At 40.1% G+C, this 24168-nt stretch overlaps 1 protein-coding gene across 5 annotated transcripts in view; it reads left to right on the top strand.

Annotated features, from left to right (window-relative positions):
* The window catches only part of DCAF1 (DDB1 and CUL4 associated factor 1), a 93464-nt gene that overhangs the window by 55293 nt on the left and 14003 nt on the right, over positions 1–24168 (top strand). For all 5 annotated transcript variants that reach the window (XM_053896692.1, XM_019416997.2, XM_019416994.2 and 2 more), the window contains 7 exons: positions 809–891; positions 1459–1543; positions 4526–4759; positions 5643–5736; positions 6262–6366; positions 6575–6648; positions 7182–7283. In XM_053896692.1, coding sequence (XP_053752667.1) covers positions 809–891; positions 1459–1543; positions 4526–4759; positions 5643–5736; positions 6262–6366; positions 6575–6648; positions 7182–7283 — 777 coding nt within the window. The remainder of the gene's footprint in view (positions 1–808; positions 892–1458; positions 1544–4525; positions 4760–5642; positions 5737–6261; positions 6367–6574; positions 6649–7181; positions 7284–24168) is intronic.

The raw sequence follows: 24168 nt of genomic DNA, 5'->3' as shown, positions 1-24168 counted from the left end.
TGTGAGCCGGGGAGGGGCAGAGAGAGAGAGAGGGAGACACAGAATCCAAAGCAGGCTCCAGGGGCTTGAACCCACGAACTGCGAAGTCATGACCTGAGCCGAAGTCGGAAGCTTAACCGACTGAGCCACCCAGGGGCCCCTTAATGGGCTTTCTTTTTTTTTTTTTTTAATTTTTTTTTCCCAACGTTTTTTATTTATTTTTGGGACAGAGAGAGACAGAGCATGAACGGGGGAGGGGCAGAGAGAGAGGGAGACACAGAATTAGAAACAGGCTCCAGGCTCCGAGCCATCCGCCCAGAGCCTGACGCGGGGCTCGAACTCAGGGACCGCAAGATCGTGACCTGGCTGAAGTTGGACACTTAACCGACTGCGCCACCCAGGCGCCCCTATGGGCTTTCTTTTTGAAAAAATCCTAAGAGTTGTTAGCTAAGAAAGTCTAAGACATGTTTTCACTTGACTGATATTTCAGGTGAGGGAGACTGAGATATATGACCAAATGTTAAGAAAGGTGGAACCATCTTTGACATCTTTCCAAGTTTTTTTCTTCCCCTACCCTTGGAACTATTGTATTTTTTGTTACTAGCTCAGGAGGAGTTAGTCTTTTCTTAAATTTAGGTATTTTTTTTAGGACATTGCATGTGCACATACTTAAATCCCAGCAGTTTCGAACACTTCTTGGTTCTTCGTAGTTTTTCTATTTTCTATATAATACAATAATAATTTTTGAGCTTGTATGTTAAAATGCTATAGGCAGACAGCATTTATATAAACATGTGACTACCCGCCTTGGGCCTCCTTCTTCTTTTAGGATGGGTCCTTGCTGCTGACATCTGCTACTTGGAGCCAGCCTCTGTCTGCACTTTGGGGAATGAAATCAGTATTTGATATGAAGTATGTATGTATTTTTTATAACCCAACTCTTTCTGTTCTACAATTTACCTAATTTATATTTCCCTTCATCCGATTCTTCAACTTGAAGCCTTTTGGGAAAAGACGAATGCTGTGAGTTATTGCTAACTTCTCTCTTCCTTGTCTGTCGCTCATGTTTAATAAGGTTTTATCCTTAATTCTGAGATATTCTTACCAAGTATTCTTACCAGTCCCATCACACAGCTGACCCTTCACTAATCCAAAATGGCACATCTGTGTAATTTCTCATGTTCACATATGATAGTTGTACTCTTTGCTGGGGTATGTTTCAAAGACGTGTGGCTTGTTATCCATTTATTTTTTAACAAAGTAATTCCTGCTAATTAATTAATTCTTTTGGATCTGCTTGGTTAAACTGATGGAGGGATTTTTTTTTTTAAACCTTAAGTATACAGTTTTTCCTCTTTGGTTGCTGAGAATCCTCAGATGAGTATAGTCAGGCAGGAGGCTGAGAATCATGTTTATTTTCAGTCGGCTCAGTGACTGTTTCCTGAAGGTGTATCACTTAAGTACTTTTGTTGTTTGTAGGCATTCCTTCACAGAAGATCACTATGTTGAGTTCAGTAAGCACTCTCAGGATCGAGTCATAGGTACAAAAGGAGACATTGCCCACGTAAGTACTTAAGAATCCACTGCTTTCAAACTGATTATGCCCATTTGTTTGTAATGAAAACTTCTGGACTGAAGGGCAGTCCTAAGGGCAGCAAGAAATTACTTAGTGATATTCTTTCCAGATAAAATCTAGAAGTGTAGTAAAGTAGTTATAAGCCATGTGGGACCAAACATGAACTAATCCGACAACTTAAGAAAGGTATGATTAGCACAGCAGTTATTTTCAAATACTTACTAAGTTTTAGATGAAATATAAGTCCCTGCTTTTATGAAGCCTCACTGGGGAGACAAATAGAGAAGCAAATATATGGTATGTCATAAGTGCTGCCAAGGAAAAGAAAGCAGGGTAAAAGGAAATGCTTGATGGTGCTGTGAGGGACTTCTCTTTTATCTAGGATGGTCAGTATCACTGATAGGGTGATGTTTAAGGAGTATTTTTTTTTTAATTTTTTAATTTTTTATTTTTATTAAAAAAAAATTTTTTTTTTAACATTTATTCATCTTTGGGAGACAGAGACAGAGCATGAGCGGGAAGGGACAGAGAGAGGGAGACACAGAATCCGAAGCAGGCTCAAGACTCTGAGCTGTCAGCACAGAGCCCGACGTGGGGCTTGAACTCACAAACTGTGAGATCATGACCTGAGCCGAAGTTGGAGGCTCAACCGACTGAGCCACCCAGGCGCACCCCCCACCTTTTTTTTTAATTTTTGAGAGTACACATGCACAAGCAGGGGAGGGCAAAAGAGAGGGGACAGAAGATCTGAACTGGGCTCCGTGCTGACAGGAGAGAGCCCAGTGCAGGGCTCAAACTCACGTACTGTGAGATCATGACCTGAGCCAAAGTTGGATGCTTAACTGACTGAGCCACCCAGCACCCCAGGAATGTTTTGAAGGAAGTGTCATGCAGATATCTGGGGGGAAAAGTGTTTTAAGACCGAGGGAAAAGCCCTTTGGAGGTGGAAGAAGGAAGAGGGGTAAGAGCTCAGCTCAGTGTTGTGGGGGAATGGGTGACACATATCATAGTAGCATCTTATATATAGGGTGTTGTTAGGACCTTTGGCTTCTCTGAGTGAGATGCAGGCACTGGAGGCTGAGCAGAAGACACATGATGGGATGTAAAGTTCCTAAAGTGTGAGTCTGGTTTCTGTGAGAGAAGCAAGAGCAGGCTTTCCAGTTAGGAGTGTGTCAAGCCAGCTCACATGTGAGGACTGTAGTGGGGCTGGGCCCAGGAGGGCATGGTACAGGTGATGAGAAGTGATACAGCCGGGCTCTGGGTTTTTGGACACAGGAAGTTTGTTATTAGACATTCAGGTAGGGAATGGGTAGTTGAATATACAAAATGGGAGTTCAGAAGAGAGGTCTGGGATAGGGGATATAAATATAGGAGTTATTCACGGGTTGATAGAGCCATGAGACTAGATGAAATCGTTAAGGAGGCTAGAGAAGAGAACTGAGGGGACAGAGTCCTGGCATATGCCAATATTTCGAATTTGCCATGTGAGGAGGGACTTGAGAAGGAGACCAAAAAGAATGGGCAGCAGGAGACCTCAGGAAAAAGATGTGCCCCAGAAGGCAAGGGGGAAGATCCTTTCAAGGAAGAATTGATCAACTGGTCAGAAACTGTTAATGAGTTCATAAGATGAGAATTGAGAATTACCTTTGATTTAACAATATGGATCTTCTTGTTAACCTCGTCAGGAGCTAGTTCTGTGCACTGGGGTGAAAATCTGTTCTCATGAGAGAACAGGGAAGTGGAGACACTGAGTAGAGACAAGTTTTCTGAAGTGTTTTTTGCAGAAAAAACAGAGAAGTGGGGTGTAGTAGCTTGAGGGTAATGGTGGGAATATGGGGTTGTGAAGGGAGGGTTTCTCAAACTTTTCATTTGAAATGTTAAAATATGTAGAGAAATTGAAAGAATAGTACATACACCTATTACCTGGATTCATCAGTTTAATATTTCACCATATGTTCTTCCTGTGTTAATATGTATGTATTTCTGAATCATTTGAAAGTAAGTTGCAAACACATTTTATTTCTAAGTCTTACAGCATGCATATTCTAGCAATAAGGACATTTTACTACATAATTATACTCTTATCAAATATAAGAAAATCTATAGTAATTCCCAAGTGTCATCTAATATCCATTCCATACTCAGTTTTCCCTGTTGTTCCTGATGTGTTTGGTTTCAAATGCTTTTTGTTTTTTGTTTTTTGTTTTTTGCTTTTTGAACCAGGATCCAGCCAAGATTCACATATTGCATTGGTTGTTATGTCTTACTAATGTTTTAAAGCCAAGAACCATTTCTCCAGTTTTCATGACATTGACTTTTGAAGAGACCAGGCTAGTTGTCTTGTCTCATGATCTTGATTTGATTGTTTTCTTGTGTCTCCTTATTGTTCCTATATTAAAGGAGGATTCTTTTTTTTTTTTTTTTTTTTAAAGATTGGAAATACTACAGCATGTCTGTAAGGTGATGGGAAAGATCTGGTCTTTGTATGGGTTGCACATTGTACATTTGGAACTTTTACTATTGTAGGGCTAAAATATGTGTATTGGGAGATTTTTAAGGAGAAAGGGGTATGTCATTGATGCCTTTCTTCAAAAAGTCCCTCTTTAATAGTATTCTATGGTTAATCGTTGATCCATCCATATGAATTTAATTTCTCAGTTTCTATTGTAGAAACATTTTCTGTTTCTTGAAAGGGAGGGGTAGAAGAGGGTTTTCTTATCCTTATTGCCATCTCTCTTTTCATTTTCTTGTGGGAAAGAGACTTTTCAAACCTTGAATGGGAACCAAAGCACTTAAACATTGCTTGGATGGGTGTACTCTTCGTACTTTCCAGGTATTCTACAGTATTAGGGCTTTTGTGATTTTGTTGGGATTTGGAAAGCATGGAGAGATATTTTACACAGCTTCTCTTCGAATTGTTAGTGGATGGATTGGTCTGATTTTTCTCTTCCCACCCCTTCTTCTCTAAAGATTTATGATATTCAGACTGGCAACAAGCTGTTGACTCTGTTTAACCCAGATCTTGCCAACAACTACAAGAGGAACTGTGCCACCTTTAATCCTACAGATGATCTTGTCTTAAATGATGGCGTCCTCTGGGATGTCCGCTCTGCACAAGCCATCCACAAGTTTGACAAGTTCAACATGAACATCAGTGGCGTTTTCCATCCAAATGGGCTGGAGGTCATCATTAATACTGAGATTGTATCCTTTACACCCATGTCTTATTTTCCATTTGTTATCTAGTTTGTGACGCAGAAATAATTTATCTTTCCACCCACACCCTGTTAAAGTATCCACACAGGTAATAATTTGGTGCCTCTCTTTTGATTTGAAGTGTTAGTTAATCTCCAATGGTTGGTAATTACCAGTGAACTTTCATTAGCATGTTTTTTTTTTGTATTGAGAAGAGTGACCACCAGATTCTTACCTTGTACTTCTCCACATATTAAGTTGACTTTTATATCTTCAGAAGGATTTTACTTTTGCACTGCAGAAGTCACAAGTGTAAAGTGAATTGATGCTGTTGAGATGAAGGGAGCTCGTGTAGTTTTCATGTATATGAGGATACCATAGGAGATTTTCAAGGGTGTTACTTGATAATAAGCATTCTATATGCTTTTGTTTACTTTGAAAGCATTTTTACTTTACCTTTATTTATTTATTTACTTTTTAAATTTTTTCATGTTTGTATATATTTATATATACATATATATATATATATATTTTTTTTTTTTTTTTTTTTTTTTGAGAGTGAGAGACAGAGCATGAGTAGGGGAGGGGCAGAGGAGAGGGAGACCCAGAATCTGAGGCAGGCTCCATGCCCTGAGTTGTCAGCACAGAACCTGATGCAGGGCTCGAACTCATGAACTGCAAGATCGTGACCTGAGCTGAAGTCGGATGCTTAACCAACTGAGCCTCCTAGGTTCCTCTTTACTTTACCTTTAAAGCATTACCTTTAAAGCATTCCCTTTAAAGCATTCATATCTCAACAGGAGGGGAAAAAAGAGATATTTTGGAATTTCTCCTATGAGTTTACATAAGAAATTTTGTATAAAATAGTTTTCCTTGACCCCTTCCCTCCTAGTGGGATCTTCGCACTTTCCATCTTTTACACACAGTTCCTGCTCTGGATCAGTGTCGTGTTGTGTTCAACCACACGGGGACAGTGATGTATGGAGGTAATAAACTTTTTACTTCTCTACATTATTCTTTTTCTCCCTTCTCTCCCCTCTCATTAATTTGATACTTTTGGTTTGGAAATATCTCTCAAATACGAATTGGAAAGCATTTGAGGGTTGTAACCTAAAAGATAAAATGATAGCACAAATGGTGACAAAGTTTATTGATGAAAGTAGTGTTGATTTAGGGTGAAGATAACAAGTACATCTTGTACAGAAAGAAATTTCATGCATTAATTTCCCATCTGTATCCTTATGAACTTGTTGCATTTGTGCTTTTATGATGTTGCTGGCCTTTAGTTATAACACTTGTTGGGAGCTAGATGAAAGGTTGAGGATACTGTTCGGGGGTATGCTAGTAGGATACGTTGAAAGGGACTAATTAGATAGAATGAATTTACTACAAAGAAACTCACTGAAGTCTTGATTGTCCGTTAATATTTTCTGCACTTGTGAATAGGGGATGTTTCTGATTTCTAAAAGTATTTTGCTCCTTGGCCCCCTTTCCCCCTTCCTCCCAATTAGCTATGTTGCAGGCAGATGATGAGGATGACTTAATGGAAGAGAGGATGAAAAGCCCTTTTGGATCATCCTTCCGAACATTTAATGCAACTGACTACAAACCTATAGGTAAGCTTGAAGGGGCAGACATTGTTCGTTTTGTCATGTTTTGGTTTTCCATATTTAAGATCATCCTTTTCTGTAATTCTTCATTGAAAAGCCAAGAGGTTATGGAACTATTTAGGAGCAATCACCTTGAAATTCCTTTAGAGGAAAAGCTGGTTTTAAGGTCAGAGCAATAGTCCAATCCTGAGTCTTGACACATTTTGTTTTCCAGCAACCATTGATGTGAAACGGAACATCTTTGACCTGTGTACAGACACCAAAGACTGCTATCTTGCTGTCATTGAGGTAAAGGGAGCTAGCAGAAACCCTGCTGTTTTGTTTTGATCTTTAGGATCATTTTCAAGTTATACTACAGGCATTTTGTCTGATCTAAGATGTGTTCTAAAGTTGATGCATTTCCAAAGGTAGATTATTGATAACCTACTTGCTTGATGGAGAGATCTACATTGTAAGAGAAATAATAAGAAAATTCCAGTATAAAACATCATGGACAGTCCCATCGTCTAATATCTTGGAGTCACTGTGATCCCTTTCTGAGAGGAGTCTGGATCTCTTGACAGAGCAAGACAGGTTCATTCTGAGGATGGTGGTCTCTCTTTTGCTTAATATTCCTTGCCCTGCCAAAGCCTTCTTATCCTGTTTTCTTTCCCTTTCTGTGGCCTGGGTATAACATTTTCAGAGTTAGTTCAAGAATTTTGGGTATCAGAAACTTTGACAGTTACAGGGTCAAGGTGCATGGGTGCCAGTTATAACTGAGATGTAGATGTGAGCCTTCTGAAAACTAACTGCTCTCCGTGGATTGGGTGTTTTATTTTCAGAACCAAGGCAGCATGGATGCTCTGAACATGGACACAGTATGCAGGCTATATGAAGTGGGCAGGCAACGTTTGGCAGAGGATGAGGATGAAGAGGAGGACCAGGTCAGTGGTCTTTGAGATTTCTTGTTGCTGTACTTTATAGAGGTTATGGTCTTCTGGTTTTTGCTGTAAGGAGTTTTTTAATATCAGCTTTTGTTACCTGTTGGCATATTCTGCAGGCCTGTTGTCACTAAAATCACTAACTAAAACTTTGAAGAAAGTAGATTTTTGTTATTATAAAACTTTAACCCCAGTTCCTGACAGTTCTGTGAGTTCCGTTTATAGATTAATTTGGATGTTAGCAATCTCTGATACTGTTTTAGAGATTTCTTTGAACTCACTTTCAGGAGTAGTGCCTTGTGTGGCTTTAGGATGAGCAGCCCCCATATTCCCAATGTCAATACAAAACAGAAAAATCAATCTGCTGAGATGGGTCACAGAAATGGCTTAAGCTTTATAAAGTTGTGGTTTGCATTTTCTCAGTTTTATAGCATAGTCTTTTTTCACAGTAATGGATTGGAGCTTATAAGTAGAGAGAAGATTTTGATGCTTTTAGAAATTAAGCATTTATAAAATGTGGGTAGGTAGTATGTCTCACAGAATCTTAGTTTGCTTTTTTTCATAGGGGATTTTAAGTTACGGTCATATTATGCTGGGTGTTTGCCTATGTGGTGTGTCTGTATCAGTTGTGAAGAGTTTCTTAAACTTCTGACTTCTAGCAGATCTTTCCTGTCAAGTGGGCTCACACTACATTCTCTATTCATAAAGCTCCTATAAACATCAATGTGCAGGCTTTTGTATTTGGGTAAATACTAAGGAGTTCAGTTGGTAGATTGTATGGGAAGAGTATGTTTAATTTCATCAGAAACTGACAAACCCTCTAGCAAAGGAGCTATACCATTTTGCATTTTCATCATCAGCAAATGAGAATTCTTATTGCTCCACATCCTCACCAGCATTTGGTGTTGTCAGTATTTCAGATTTTGGCCATTTTAATAGGTATGTAGTAGTATATATCACTATTTAATTAATTAAAAAATTAGTAGATGTTCCTTTAGTTGAACAACCTCTACACACAATCAAAATGTGTGGTTTGATTTTTTTGAGTAGAAAGGAATCAAGATCTTGAAGTTTTATGAGCCTGCTACAAATGTTTTCTGAAAATTATTTAACTGAACCTCCTGACACCCTTACTGATGCCTGGTACCAGACCAAAAGGAAGGAGACTTTCTCCACAGTCTGTTTTGGGCCCCTTCCCCACTTTAGGGAGTTCCTTCTTTTTCCTTTTTTAATCTTTATTTACTTATTTTGAGAACGAGTAAGTACGAGCGGGGGTGGGGCAGAGAGAGAGGGAGAGAGAATCCCAAGCAGGATCCACACTGTCAGCACAGAGCCTGATGACCCAGGGCTCCATCCAATCCTATGAGCTGGCAGGTCATGACCTGACCCGAAATCAAGAGTTGGATGCTTAACTTACTGAGCCACCCAGGCACACCTCAGGGAGATTCTAAGTGGAAGGCTTTCTCATTGTTATTTTAATTTGCATTTTCCTGATGACTTATGATGTGAAGCATCATTTCCATATTTGCCATTTGTAGATCTTCTTTGGTGAGGTGTCAGAGTCATTGGCCTATTTTTAAATTGGGTTTCTTGTGTTTTTATTGAGTTGTAAGAGTTTTTTTTTTAATGGTTTGGCTAATAGTCCTTTATCTGATAGGTCATTTGCAAATATTTCCTCTTAGTTTATAGCTTGTTGTCTCATTCTCTTGACACTGTCACAGAGCAGAAGTTTTTGTGTTAATAAAGTCCACCTTATCAATTATTTCTTTTGTGAATTGTGACTTTGAGGTTGCATCTAAAAAGTTATCTTTAAATTCAAGGTCATGTAGATTTTCTCCTGTTATTTTCTAGGAGTTTTATAGGTAGTTGTGCATTTCACACTTGGGTCTGTGATTCTTTTTGAGTTAATTTTTGTAAAGAGTGTAAGACCTGTGTTTAGATGAATTTTTTTGCTTCTAGACGCCCAGTTTAAATACCCGTTGTGTTGTCTGTGCTCCTTTGTCCAGGATCAGTTGACTTTCTTTATGTGGATCTATTTCTGGGCTCTCTACTGTGTTCCACTGATCTATTTGTTTGTATTTTTTGTCCAATACTATACTGTCTTGATTACTGTTACTTTATAGTAAGTTTTGAAGTTGTGTTGTGCCAGTCCTCCAACTCTGTTCACCTTCAATATTGTGTTGACTATTCTGGATTGTTTGCTTCTCTGTATAAACTTTTGAATCCATTTGTTGGTATCTACAACATAACTTGCTGAGATTTTGAAGGGAGTGCATTGAGTTTATATGTATAAATCAGGTTAGGAAGATCTGACATCTTGACAGTATTGCGTCTTCCTATCCATGAACATGGACTCTCTTAATTTATTTAATTCTTTGATTTCTTTCGTCAGAGTTACATAGTTTTCCTCATACAGATATTGTACATATTTTGTTAGGTTTACCTAATACCTGATGGATTACCTAAGTATTTCATTTTGAGAGGTGGGGCTAATATAAGTGATATTGTGTTTTTAATTTTAGTTTCCATTTGTTCATTGCTGGTGTACAGGAAAACTGTTATATAGGAAAGACTGAATTAACCTTGTATCCTGCAACCCTGCTATAATTGTTTAATCCAGTTTTAATTGTCATTTCTTTGGGATTTTCTGCAAAGACAATCATATTATCTGCAAACAAAGTTTTATTTCTGTAAAATGTACCCTTTTATTTCCTGTTGTCTTATAAGTAGGACTTTTAGTATGATTTTGAAAATCAGTGATCTTGATCCTGATCTTAGCAGGAAAGTTTTGAATTTTTCATCATAAAGTATGGTGTTAGCTGTTTGTTTTTTTGATTTTTTTAAAGTTTATTTATTTATTTTGAGAGAGAGCAAGCACAGGTGGGGAGGGGCAGAGAAAGAGGGAGAGACAGAGCCCCCAGCAGGCTCCGTGCCATCAGCACAGAGGCTGACGTGTGGCTCGAACTCATGAACTATGAGATCGTGACCTGATCCGAGATCAAGAGTTGGACGCTTAACTGACAGTGCCACCCAGGCGCCCAAGCTGTGTTTTTTTTTTTTATAGATGTTCTTTATCTAGTTGAAGAAGTTACCCTCCGTTCCCATCTTACTCAAGAGTTTTTAGTTACGGGTGTTGGGTTTTGTTAGTCTTTTTCTGAATCTGTTGATAAAATCTTATTTCTTTAGCCTATTGAAGTAGTGAATTACATTAATTAGATTTTAAAATGTGAACCAGCCTTGCATAGCTGTAGTACGTCCTATTTGGTTGTGCTTTTATAATTCTTTGTATATAGTGTCTGATATGATTTGCTAATATTGTGTTGAGGATTTTTATGTCTGTGGTCAAGAGACATGTTGGACTGTAGTTTTAATTTCTTGTGCAGTAGTACCCCTTCCCCCCCTCTGTACTTTTGCTTTCCGTGGTTTCACTTTCTGTGGTTTCAGATACCTGAAGTCAACTCCAGTCTGGAAACAGATGGTCCTTATTTATTTATTTATTAATTATATTAACATTTATTATTATTATTATTTTTAATTTTTTTTTTCCCTTTCTTTTTTTTTTTTTTTTTTAATATATGAAATTTACTGTCAAATTGGTTTCCATACAACACCCAGTGCTCATCCCAAAAGGTGCCCTCCTCAATACCCATCACCCACCCTGCCCTCCCTCCCACCCCGCCCTCCCTCCCACCCCCCATCAACCCTCAGTTTGTTCTCAGTTTTTAACAGTCTCTAATGCTTTGGCTCTCTCCCACTCTAACCTCTTTTTTTTTTTTTTTTTCCTTCCCCTCCCCCATGGGTTTCTGTTATGTTTCTCAGGATCCACATAAGAGTGAAACCATATGGTATCTGTCTTTCTCTGTATGGCTTATTTCACTTAGCATCACACTCTCCAGTTCCATCCATGTTGCTACAAAAGGCCATATTTCATTTTTTCTCATTGCCACGTAGTATTCCATTGTGTATATAAACCACAATTTCTTTATCCATTCATCAGTTGATGGACATTTAGGCTCTTTCCATAATTTGGCTATTGTTGAAAGTGCCGCTATAAACATTGGGGTACAGGTGCCCCTATGCATCAGTACTCCTGTATCCCTTGGATAAATTCCTAGCAGTGCTATTGCTGGGTCATAGGGTAGGTCTATTTTTAATTTTCTGAGGAACCTCCACACTGCTTTCCAGAGCGGCTGCACCAATTTGCATTCCCACCAACAGTGCAAGAGGGTTCCTGTTTCTCCACATCCTCTCCAGCATCTATAGTCTCCTGATTTCTTCATTTTGGCCACTCTGACTGGCGTGAGGTGGTATCTGAGTGTGGTTTTGATTTGTATTTCCCTGATAAGGAGCGACGTTGAACATCTTTTCATGTGCCTGTTGGCCATCCGGATGTCTTCTTTAGAGAAGTGTCTATTCATGTTTTCTGCCCATTTCTTCACTGGGTTATTTGTTTATCGGGTGTGGAGTTTGATGAGCTCTTTATAGATTTTGGATACTAGCCCTTTGTCCGATGTGTCATTTGCAAATATCTTTTCCCATTCCGTTGGTTGCCTTTTAGTTTTGTTGGTTGTTTCCTTTGCTGTGCAGAAGCTTTTTATCTTCATAAGGTCCCAGTATTTCACTTTTGCTTTTAATTCCCTTGCCTTTGGGGATGTGCCGAGTAAGAGATTGCTACGGCTGAGGTCAGAGAGGTCTTTTCCTGCTTTCTCCTCTAAGGTTTTGATGGTTTCCTGTCTCACATTCAGGTCCTTTATCCATTTTGAGTTTATTTTTGTGAATGGTGTGAGAAAGTGGTCTAGTTTCAACCTTCTGCATGTTGCTGTCCAGTTCCCCCAGCACCATTTGTTAAAGAGACTGTCTTTTTTCCATTGGATGTTCTTTCCTGCTTTGTCAAAGATGAGTTGGCCATACGTTTGTGGGTCTAGTTCTGGGGTTTCTATTCTATTCCATTGGTCTATGTGTCTGTTTTTATGCCAATACCATGCTGTCTTGATGATGACAGCTTTGTAGTAGAGGCTAAAGTCTGGGATTGTGATGCCTCCTGCTTTGGTCTTCTTCTTCAAAATTACTTTGGCTATTCGGGGCCTTTTGTGGTTCCATATGAATTTTAGGATTGCTTGTTCTAGTTTCGAGAAGAATGCTGGTGCAATTTTGATTGGGATTGCATTGAATGTGTAGATAGCTTTGGGTAGTATTGACATTTTGACAATATTTATTCTTCCAATCCATGAGCAGGGAATGTCTTTCCATTTCTTTATATCTTCTTCAATTACCTGCATAAGCTTTCTATAGTTTTCAGCATACAGATCTTTTACATCTTTGGTTAGATTTATTCCTAGGTATTTTATGCTTCTTGGTGCAATTGTGAATGGGATCAGTTTCTTCATTTGTCTTTCTGTTGCTTCATTGTTAGTGTATAAGAATGCAACTGATTTCTGCACATTGATTTTGTATCCTGCAACTTTGCTGAATTCATGTATCAGTTCTAGCAGACTTTTGGTGGAGTCTATCGGATTTTCCATGTATAATATCATGTCATCTGCAAAAAGCGAAAGCTTGACTTCATCTTTGCCAATTTTGATGCCTTTGATTTCCTTTTGTTGTCTGATTGCTGATGCTAGAACTTCCAGCACTATATTAAACAGCAGCGGTGAGAGTGGGCATCCCTGTCGTGTTCCTGATCTCAGGGAAAAAGCTCTCAGTTTTTCCCCGTTGAGGATGATGTTAGCTGTGGGCTTTTCATAAATGGCCTTTATGATCTTTAAGTATGTTCCTTCTATCCCGACTTTCTCAAGGGTTTTTATTAAGAAAGGGTGCTGGATTTTGTCAAAGGCCTTTTCTGCATCGATTGACAGGATCATATGGTTCTTCTCTTTTTTTTTGTTAATGTGATGTATCACGTTGATCGATTTGCGAATGTTGAACCAGCCCTGCATCCCAGGAATGAATCCCACTTGATCATGGTGAATAATTCTTTTTATATGCTGTTGAATTCGATTTGCTAGTATCTTATTAAGAATTTTTGCATCCATATTCATCAGGGATATTGGCCTGTAGTTCTCTTTTTTTACTGGGTCTCTGTCTGGTTTAGGAATCAAAGTAATACTGGCTTCATAGAATGAGTCTGGAAGTTTTCCTTCCCTTTCTATTTCTTGGAATAGCTTGAGAAGGATAGGTATTATCTCTGCTTTAAATGTCTGGTAGAACTCCCCTGGGAAGCCATCTGGTCCTGGACTCTTATTTGTTGGGAGATTTTTGATAACCGATTCAATTTCTTCGCTGGTTATGGGTCTGTTCAAGCTTTCTATTTCCTCCTGATTGAGTTTTGGAAGAGTGTGGGTGTTTAGAAATTTGTCCATTTCTTCCAGGTTGTCCAATTTGCTGACATATAATTTTTCATAGTATTCCCTGATAATTGTTTGTATCTCTGAGGGATTGGTTGTAATCATTCCATTTTCATTCATGATTTTATCTATTTGGGTCATCTCCCTTTTCTTTTTGAGAAGCCTGGCTAGAGGTTTGTCAATTTTGTTTATTTTTTCAAAAAACCAACTCTTGGTTTCGTTGATCTGCTCTACAGTTTTTTTAGATTCTATATTGTTTATTTCTGCTCTGATCTTTATGATTTCTCTTCTTCTGCTGGGTTTAGGCTGCCTTTGCTGTTCTGCTTCTATTTCCTTTAGGTGTGCTGTTAGATTTTGTATTTGGGATTTTTCTTGTTTCTTGAGATAGGCCTGGATTGCAATGTATTTTCCTCTCAGGACTGCCTTCGCTGCATCCCAAAGCGTTTGGATTGTTGTATTTTCATTTTCGTTTGTTTCCATATATGTTTTAATTTCTTCTCTAATTGCCTGGTTGACCCACTCATTCGTTAGTAGGGTGTTCTTTAACCTCCATGCTTTTGGAGGTTTTCCAGACTTTTTCCTGTGGTTGATTTCAAGCTTCATAGCATTGTGGTCTGAAAGTATGCATGGTATAATTTCAATTCTTGTAAACTTATGAAGGGCTGTTTTGTGACCCAGTATATGATCTATCTTGGAGAATGTTCCATGTGCACTCGAGAAGAAAGTATATTCTGTTGCTTTGGGATGCAGAGTTCTAAATATATCTGTCAAGTCCATCTGATCCAATGTATCATTCAGGGCCCTTGTTTCTTTATTGACTGTGTGTCTAGATGATCTATCCATTTCTGTAAGTGGGGTGTTAAAGTCCCCTGCAATGACCACATTCTTATCAATAAGGTTGCTTATGTTTATGAGTAATTGTTTTATATATCTGGGGGCTCGGGTATTTGGCGCATAGACATTTATAATAGTTAGCTCTTCCTGGTGGATAGACCCTGTGATTATTATATAATGCCCTTCTTCATCTCTTGTTACAGCCTTTAATTTAAAGTCTAGTTTGTCTGATATAAGTATGGCTACTCCAGCTTTCTTTTGGCTTCCAGGAGCATGATAAATAGTTCTCCATCCCCTCACTCTCAATCTAAAGGTGTCCTCAGATCTAAAATGAGTCTCTTGTAGACAGCAAATAGATGGGTCTTGTTTTTTTATCCATTCTGATACCCTATGTCTTTTAGTTGGCGCATTTAATCCATTTACATTCAGTGTTATTATAGAAAGATATGGGTTTAGAGTCATTGTGATGTCTGTATGTTTTATGCTTGTAGTGATGTCTCTGGTACTTTGTCTCACAGGATCCCCCTTAGGATCTCTTGTAGGGCTGGTTTCGTGGTGACAAATTCCTTCAGTTTTTGTTTGTTTGGGAAGACCTTTATCTCTCCTTCTATTCTAAATGACAGACTTGCTGGATAAAGGATTCTCGGCTGCATATTTTTTCTGTTTAGCACACTGTAGATATCGTGCCAAGCCTTTCTGGCCTGCCAAGTTTCAAAGGAGAGATCAGTCACGAGTCTTACAGGTCTCCCTTTATATGTGAGGGCACGTTTATCCCTTGCTGCTTTCAGAATTTTCTCTTTATCCTTGTATTTTGCCAGTTTCACTATGATATGTCGTGCAGAAGATCGATTCAAGTTACGTCTGAAGGGAGTTCTCTGTGCCTCTTGGATTTCAATGCCTTTTTCCTTCCCCAGTTCAGGGAAGTTCTCAGCTATAATTTGTTCAAGTACCCCTTCAGCACCCTTCCCTCTCTCTTCTTCCTCTGGGATACCAATTATGCGTATATTATTTTTTTTTAGTGTATCACTTAGTTCTCTAATTTTCCCCTCATACTCCTGGATTTTTTTATCTCTCTTTCTTTCAGCTTCCTCTTTCTCCATAACTTTATCTTCTAGTTCACCTATTCTCTCCTCTGCCTCTTCAAGCCGAGCCATCGTGGATTCCATTTTGTTTTGCAATTCATTTAAAGCGTTTTTCAACTCCTCGTGACTGTTCCTTAGTCCCTCGATCTTTGTGGCAAGAGATTCTCTGCTGTCCTGTATACTGTTTTCAAGCCCAGCGATTAATTTTATGACTATTATTCTAAATTCACTTTCTGTTATATTATTTAAATCCTTTTTGATCAGTTCATTAGCTGTTGTTATTTCCTGGAGATTCTTCTGAGGGGAATTCTTCCGTTTGGTCATTTTGGAGAGTCCCTGGCGTGGTGAGGACCTGCAGTGCACTTCCCCTGTGCTGTGGTGTATAACTGGAGTTAGTGGGCGGGGCCGCAGTCCGACCCGATGTCTGCCCCCAGCCCACTGCTGGGGCCACAGTCAGACTGGTGTGTGCCTTCTCTTCCCCTCTCCTAGGGGCGGGATTCACTGTGGGGTGGCGTGTCCCGTCTGGGCTACTTGCACACTGCCAGGCTTGTGTTGCTGGGGATCTGGCGTATTAGCTGGGGTGGGTAGGCAAGGTGCACGGGGGCTGGAGGGGCAGGCTTAGCTCGCTTCTCCTTAGGTGATCCACTTCAGGAGGAGCCCTGTGGCAGCGGGAGGGAGTCAGATCCGCTGCCGGAGGTTTGGCTCCGCAGAAGCACAGAGTTGGGTGTTTGCGCGGAGCGAGCAAGTTCTCTGGCAGGAACTGGTTCCCTTTGGGATTTTGGCTGGGGGATGGGCGGGGGAGATGGCGCTGGCGCCTTTGTTCCCCGCCAAGCTGAGCTCTGCCGTCCGAGGGCTCAGCAGCTCTCCCTCCCTTTGTCCTCCAGCCTTCCCGCTTTCCGAGCAGAGCTGTTAACTTATGACCTCCCAGACGCTAAGTCGCGCTTGCTGTCGGAACACAGTCTGTCCGGCCCCTCCGCTTTTGCCAGCCAGACTCGGGGGCTCTGCTTGGCCGGCGAGCCGCCCCTCCGCCCCGGCTCCCTCCCGCCAGTCCGTGGAGCGCGCACCGCCTCGCCGCCCTTCCTACCCTCTTCCGTGGGCCTCTAGTCTGCGCTTGACTCCGGAGACTCCCTTCTGCTAATCCTCTGGCGGTTTTCTGGGTTCTTTAGGCAGGTGTAGGTGGAATCTAAGTGATCGGCAGGACGCGCTGTGAGCCCCGCGTCCTCCTACGCCGCCATCTTCCGGAACCCCCCTTTAATTTTTTTTTAACATTTATTTATTTTTGAGACAGAGAGGGACAGAGCACAAACGGGGGAGGGGCAGAGAGAGAGGGAGACACAGAATCGGAAGCAGGCTCCAGGCTCCCAGCCATCAGCCCAGAGCCCAACGCGGGGCTCGAACTCACGGACCGCGAGATTGGGACCTGAGTCGAAGTCGGACGCTTAACCGACTGAGCCACCCAGGCACCCCATTAACATTTATTTTAATGTTTATTTATTTTTGAGAGAGACAGAGACAGAATGCAAGTGGGTTAGGGGCAGAGAGAGAGGGAGACACAGACTCCAAAGCAGGCTTTAGGCTCCGAGCTGTCAGCACAGAGCCCAACGCGGGGCTTGAACTCACAAGCTGTGAGATCATGACCTGAGCCGAAGTCAGACGCTCAACTGACTGAGCCACCCAGGCGTCCCATATTTAAAATTTTTTTAATGTTTGTTTATTTTAGAGAGAGACAGCACAAGTGGGAAAAGGCAGAGAGAGGGAGACGCAGAATCTGAAGCAGGCTCCAGGCTCTGAGCTGTCAGCACAGTGGGGCTCCAACCCACAAGCTGTGAGATCATGACCTGAGCCGAAGTTGTACGCTCAACCCACTGAGCCACACAGGCACCCCATTTTTTTTTAATTAAAAAAAATTTAAAAAAATTTATTATTATTATTTTTTTAATGTTTATTCATTTTTGAGACAGAGAGAGGCAGAGCATGAGCAGAGGAGGGGAGGGGAGAGAGAGAGACAGAGACACAGAATCCGAAGCAGGCTCCAGGCTCTGAGCTGTCAGCGCAGAGCCCGATGCGGGGCTCGAACTCACGAGCTGTGAGATTGAGCTGAAGTCGGACGCCCAACCGACGGAGCCACCCAGGCACCCCCCCAAAAAAATTTTTTTTTAATGTTTGTTTATTTTTGAGAGAGAGTGACAGAGTGTGAGTGGGGGAGGGGCAGAGAGAGAGAGAGGAAGATGCAGGATCTGAGGCAGGCTCCAGGCTCTGAACTGTTAGCACAGAACCCAAAATGGTGCTTGAACCCACAAACCGAGAGATCATGACCTGAGCCGAACTCGGACGCTTAACCGACTGAGCCACCCAGGTGCCCCCAGATGGTCTTCTTTCTGATGTATGGTCAGAAGGTCAGTAGTAGCCTACATCACAGTGCCTATGTCATTCACCTCACTTCATCTTATTACGTAGGCTTTTTATCATCTCATATCACCACAAGAAGGGTGAGTACAGTACAATAAGATTTTGAGAAAGACCATATTCACAAAAGTTATTGTTAATCTCTTACTGTGCCTAATAAATTAAATTTTATCATAGGCGTACATGTATAGGAAAAAATACAGGGTTTGGTGCTATCCTCAGTTTCAGGCATCCACTGTGGGTTGGGGGGAGTGGTCTTAGAACCCATCCCTGTTGGATAAGGGGGACTACTGTAATGTCCTTGGTGTTGCTGTTAGTGTAATGCTGGCTTCATATAATGAGTCAGGAAGAATTTTATCTGCTTCTGTCTTCTAGAAGAGATATTAAAAAAAATTGATGTAATTTTTTATGTTTAGTAGAAGTCAGCAGCAAACCCATGTGGGCCTGGTGCTTTCTGTTTTGGAAGGTTATTAATTATTGAATCAGTCTCTTTAATAGCTAAAGGCCTATTGAGATTGTCACGTTTTTGTGTGCATTTTGGCAAATGGTGTTGTCTTTCAAGGAATTGGTCTATTTCATCTAGGTTATCAAATTTGTGGGCATAGAGTTGTTCATAGAATTTTTAAAATACTTATTTATTTTAGTAATCTTTATACCTAATGTGGGGCTCAAACTTATGACCCTGAGATCAGAAGTCACATGCTTCTCCAACTGAGCCAGCCAGGTGTCCTGTTCATAGAATTTATCCTTTAAATGTCCATGGGATCTGTAATGATGTCTCCTCTTTCATTTCTGATATTAGTAATTTGTGCCCTCTTTTTTTCTTAGCCTGCTAGAGACTTATCAATTATCAGTCTTTTTATTTTATTTCTTGAGGGAGAAAGTGAGTATGAGCAGGGGATGGGCAGAGAGAGAGGGAGAGAGAACCTCAAGCAGTCTCCGCGGTGTCAGCTTGGATCTTGTTATGGGACTCTATCTCATGAACCATGAGATCATGGCCAGAGCAGAAATAAAGAGTTGGACGCTTAACCAACTGAGGACACCCCTATTATATCTTTTTAAAGAGCAAGATTTTGATTGCATTGATATTCTCTATTAATTTCCTGTTTCCAATTTCATTGATTTCTACTTTAATTTCTATTCCTACTTTTCTTCTGCTTACTTTGGATTTGATTTGCTCTTTTTTTTTTTTTTTTTAAGTTTATATATTTATTTTGCGAGAGAGAGAGTGTGTGAGCAGGGGAGAGGCAGAGAGAGGGGGAGAGAGAATCCCAAGCAGGCTCTGCTGTCAGTGCAGACCCCTACATGGGGGCTCGATCTCATGAACTGTGACATCATGACCTGAGCTGCAGTCAAGAGCCAGACACCCAACCAACTAAGCCACCCAAGAGTTTCTTGATTTGCTCTTCTATTTCTAGTTTCCTAAGGTGGAAACTTAGCTGATTGATTTTAGGTCTGCCTTTTTAATAATTTGCATTCAGTGCTCTAAATTTCCCTCTATGCACTGCTTTCACTGTACCCCACAAAATTTTATGTGAGTTTTCATTTTCATTTAGTTCAAAGTATTTTCTGAGATTTCTTCTTTGAATCTTGCTATTTAGAAGTGTGTTGTTTAATCTCCAATATTTTGGGGCACCTGGGTGCTCAGTCAGTTAAGCATCGGACTTTGGCTCAGGTCATGATCTCACGGTCCATGGGTTTGAGCCTCGCGTCAGGCTTTGTGCTGACAGCTCAGAGTCTGGAGACTGCTTTGGATTCTGTGTCTCCCTCTCTTTCTGTCCCTACCCTGCTCATGCTTTCTCTCTCTCTCTCTCTCAAAAGTAAATAAACATTAAAAAAAAATTAATCTCTAAGTATTTTGGGGTTTTCTAGCTATATTTCTGTTATTGATTTTTAGTTTAATGCCATTGTGGTCTGAGAGCAAACATTATTATGATTTCTATTTTAAATTTGTTAAGGTGTGCTTTATGGCCCAGAATGTCATCTATCTTGGTGAATGTTTCATGTGAGCTTAAGAATGTGTATTCAGTTGTTGGACAAAGTAGTCTGTAGATGTCCATTATACTCAGTTTATTGATGGTATTGATCACTTCAACTGTGTCCTTACTGGTTTTCTGCCTGATGTATTTTTCCATTTCTGATAAAGGGGTATTGAAGTCTCCATTACAATAAGTAGATTCATTATTTTCTCCTTGCAGTTCTGTCAGTTTTGCCTCATGTATTTTGATGTTCTGTTAGGCACACATGTATTAAGGATTATTATGTTTTCTTGGAGAATTGACCCCTTTATCATCACATAATGCCTTTCTTTATCACTAATAACTTTCCTTGGTCTGAAGTGTGCTTTGTCTAAAAGTAATACAGTTACCCTAGTTTTTTTAAATTCATGTTAGCATGGTATATCTTTTTCCCACCATTTATTTTTAATCTATATGTGTCTTTATATTTAAAGTGGGTTTCTAGGGGACAATATGTAGCTGGGTTTTGTTTCTTGGTCCACATCAATAATGTCTTTTAATTGATGCATTTGGAATGAGATTCTAAGTGATTATTGATATAGTTGTCTTTGTATCTACTGTATTTCTTGCTGATTTCTATGTGTTGCCCTTGTTTTTTCTTCCTGTTTCTGTCTGCTACTCTTTTTCTGCTTTTTGTGGTTTTAATGGAGCATTTTTCTAGGATTCCACTCCTTTGTTAGCCTATTAGTTATATTTATTTATTTAATTTTACTTTTTTTAGTAGTTGCCCTAGAGGTTGCAATATATACATTTACAAGTAATCCAAGTCCACTTTCAAATGATACTCTCTCTCTTTACAGGTAGTACAAGCACCTTATGGTAGAATAATCCTAGTTCCCATGTATTTCTCATATCTTATTGCTGTCCTTCATTTATATATAAGCATATGTACATATATACATAATAATACATAATCACACAAGTTATTGGTGTTGTTTGGACAAACTATTATTTTGAACAAAGATCAATTAAGAATGAGAAAATAAGGGACACCTGGGTGGCTCAGTCGGTTGAGCATCTGACTTTGGCTCAGGTCATGATCTCATTGTTCATGGCTTTGAGCCCTGCATTGGGCTCTGTGCTGACAGCTCAGGGCCTGGAGCCTGCTTTGTCTTCTGTGTCTCCCTCACTCTCTGCCCCTCTCCCGCTTGTGCTCTGTCTCTGTCTCTCTCTCAAAAATAAATAAACATTAAAAAAAAAAAAAAGAATAAGAAAAATAAAATGTTTAGTCTACCTTCATTTGTTCCTTCTCCTGTGCTTTTCTTCCTTTATATAGATTGGAGTTTCTGACCTTGATGATTATCCTTCTCTCTGAAGAATTTAACATTTCTTGCTAGACAGGTCTACTGGCAACAAATTCCCTCAGGTTTTGTATTGTTTTGTCTGAATAAGTCTTTATTTCTCCACTTTTGAAGGATACTTTCACAGGACAGGGCTATGGAATTCTAGGTTAGTGGTTTTTGTCTCTCAGCATTTTAAGTATTTCACTTCCCTCTCTCTTGCTTGTATGATTTCTGAGGAGATGTGAGATACAATTTTTATCTGTTTTCCTCTACAGGTAAGATGTTTTTTCCCCTTTGGCTTCTTTAAGGATTTTTTTTTTTTTTTAATCTTTGTTTTTCTGTAATTTGAAAATGATGTGCCTAGGTATAGGTTTTTTGGGGGCATTTATCTTGCTCAGTTTTCTTAGAGCTTCCTGGATCTGTGGTGTGGTGTCTGACATTAATTTTGGCAAAATTTTCAGTCATCATTGCTTCAAATATTTCTTTTGTTCCTTTTTTTCTTTTCCTTCTAGAATTCCCATTATGTGTATGTTATTCCTTTTGTACTCATCCTTCAGTTCTTGGATATTTTGTTCTGTGTTTTTCAGTCTTTGTTCCTCTGCTTTTCTGTTTTGGTGGTATCTATTGAGATATCCTCAAGCTCAGAGATTTTTTACTTAGCTGTGTAGTCTACTAATAAAGCCCATCAAAGCCATTCTTCATTGCTACCACAGTGTCTCTGATTGATAGCATTTCTTTTTGGTTCTTTCTTTGAATTTCCCTGCCCTGCTCCCATTGTCTATCTGTTCTTGCATGCTGTCCAGTTTATCCATTAGAGAGCCCCCTTAGCATCTTAATCATGGTTGTTTTATATTCTTATTCTTACAACCCCTGCCATATCTAAGTTTGGTTCTGATGCTTGTTCTGTCTCTTCAAACTGTGTTTTTTTTCCTTTTTAGTATGTCTTATAATTTTTTTCTTGATACCTGGATATCATGTGCTGGGTAAAAAGAACTGCTGTAAATTGGTCTTTGGTAATGTGGTAGCAAGGTGTGGGGCCAGGGAAGTGTTTTACAGTTTTTTTTTTTTGTTTTTTTTTTTTACATTTATTTATTTTTGAGAGACAGAGACACAGCATAAGTGGGGGAGGGGCAGAGAGAGAGGGAGACACAGAATCGGAAGCAGACTCCAGGCCCTGAGCTGCCAGCACAGAGCCCGACGTGGGGCTCGAACCCACAAGCCGTGAGATCATGACCTGAGCTGAAGTCGGATGCTCAACCGACTGAGCCACCCAGGCTCCCTGAAGTGTTTTACAGTTCTATAAGTAGGTCTCAGTGTTTCAGTGAATCTATACTTGTGTACTGTGAACTTCACACATTTCTCAGTCTTTTCTATCCCCTTTGGGAGGGATCAGAGGGCTAGAGTGGCTGAAGTTGGATATTTCCCTTCCCCCAGGTCAGTTAGGCTCTGATAATGTCCCAGCAGGTTAGGCTTTGGTTAAATAGTTTCTCCTGAGGGGAGGTCTTGTTAAGAAGAAGAGAATGCTCTGATGTATTTCAAAATGGTCCCCCTCCACCTCCTGTGGGAGGCCCAAGGGGATTTTTCTCTGATATTCACAGTGAGAACCTGGTCAACCTCTGGGAGGTGAAACTCACAAAAGTGTGGGGGCCCTGATGACTCCGTCCCCCTGGAGTTTTTATCTCTCACATTTATCCTTAGAATTGTGTCTAGCAATTTGTCAGTTACAGTTCGGGTTTCCCTGCCTTGGCACTGGTTCCTGTGAAGGTTTATCCTTTTGGGTTTATGCTCTGACAAGTTCTATTCTCTGTATTTTCTTGTTGGTGTCTCCAATTCTGGGGACAGTGGTGCCTCTCTGACCCCACCTCTGTCGAATTTAAGAGGAGTTGTTGATTTTTCAGTTTATCAAGCTTTTTACGTGTTAGGATTGGTGACTTTAAGCTTCTTATATGCCACACTGGAAACCAGAAGCAGTACCATAGTTTTTTGAATGCCATATTATTAAAACGGATCGTTAGGCTCTGGAGTTGAAACCACTTCAACTCTTCTGGAGTTGAAACCAATGCAGCTAGGGATCCCTAGTGGGGAAGGAGATTTCCGTTAATGCTTTCCAGCTGCATGGCTTGGAGGGTCCTCAGTGATTTCCTTGGTCATGGGTAAGAGGAGCCTGCAGTGTTTAAAGCTCACGTGAGTTCTGAGATATGGGTAAAAGGGAGAGGTCTTCAGAAGGATACTTCAGAACTTTGATTTATTTGTGACATGGCCTTCATGTTTTCTAAGTGGTGTTAGAGCCTCCAAATGTTACATGGTTGCCTTAGGTTGGTTTCTTTCTTTCTTTTTTTAAAAATTTTATTTTTTTAAATTTACATCCAAATTAGTATATAGTGCAACAATGATTTCAGGAGTAGATTCCTTAATGCCCCTTACCCATTTAGCCCATCCCCCTCCCACAACCCTTCCAGTAATCCCCTGTTTGTTCTCCATATTTAAGAGTCTTTTATGTTTTGTCCCCCTTCCTGTTTTTATATTATTTTGGTTTCCCTTCCCTTATGTTCATCTGTTTTGTCTCTTAAAGTGCTCATATGAGTGAAGTCATATACTTGTCTTTTGCTGACTAATTTCGCTTACCATAATACCCTCCAGTTCCATCCACATAGTTGCAAATGGCAAGATTTCATTCTTTTTGATTGCCGAGTAATATTCCATTGTGTGAGTGTGTGTGTGTGTGTGTGTGTGTGTGTGTACACACACACACACACACACACAACATCTTTTTTATCCATTCATCCATTGATGGACATGTGGGCTCTTTCCATACTTTGGCTATTGTTGATCATGCTGCTCTGAACATTGGGATGTATGTGTCCCTTCGAAACAGCACACCTGTATCCCTTGGATAAATATCTAGTAGTGCAATTGCTGGG

Source organism: Panthera pardus, unplaced genomic scaffold (genome assembly GCF_024362965.1).
Source record: "Panthera pardus isolate Hobbes unplaced genomic scaffold, ASM2436296v1 HiC_scaffold_8, whole genome shotgun sequence".
Lineage (NCBI taxonomy): Eukaryota > Metazoa > Chordata > Mammalia > Carnivora > Felidae > Panthera > Panthera pardus.
Note: the sequence above shows the minus strand (reverse complement) of the source record. Positions and strands in the feature narration are given on the sequence as shown.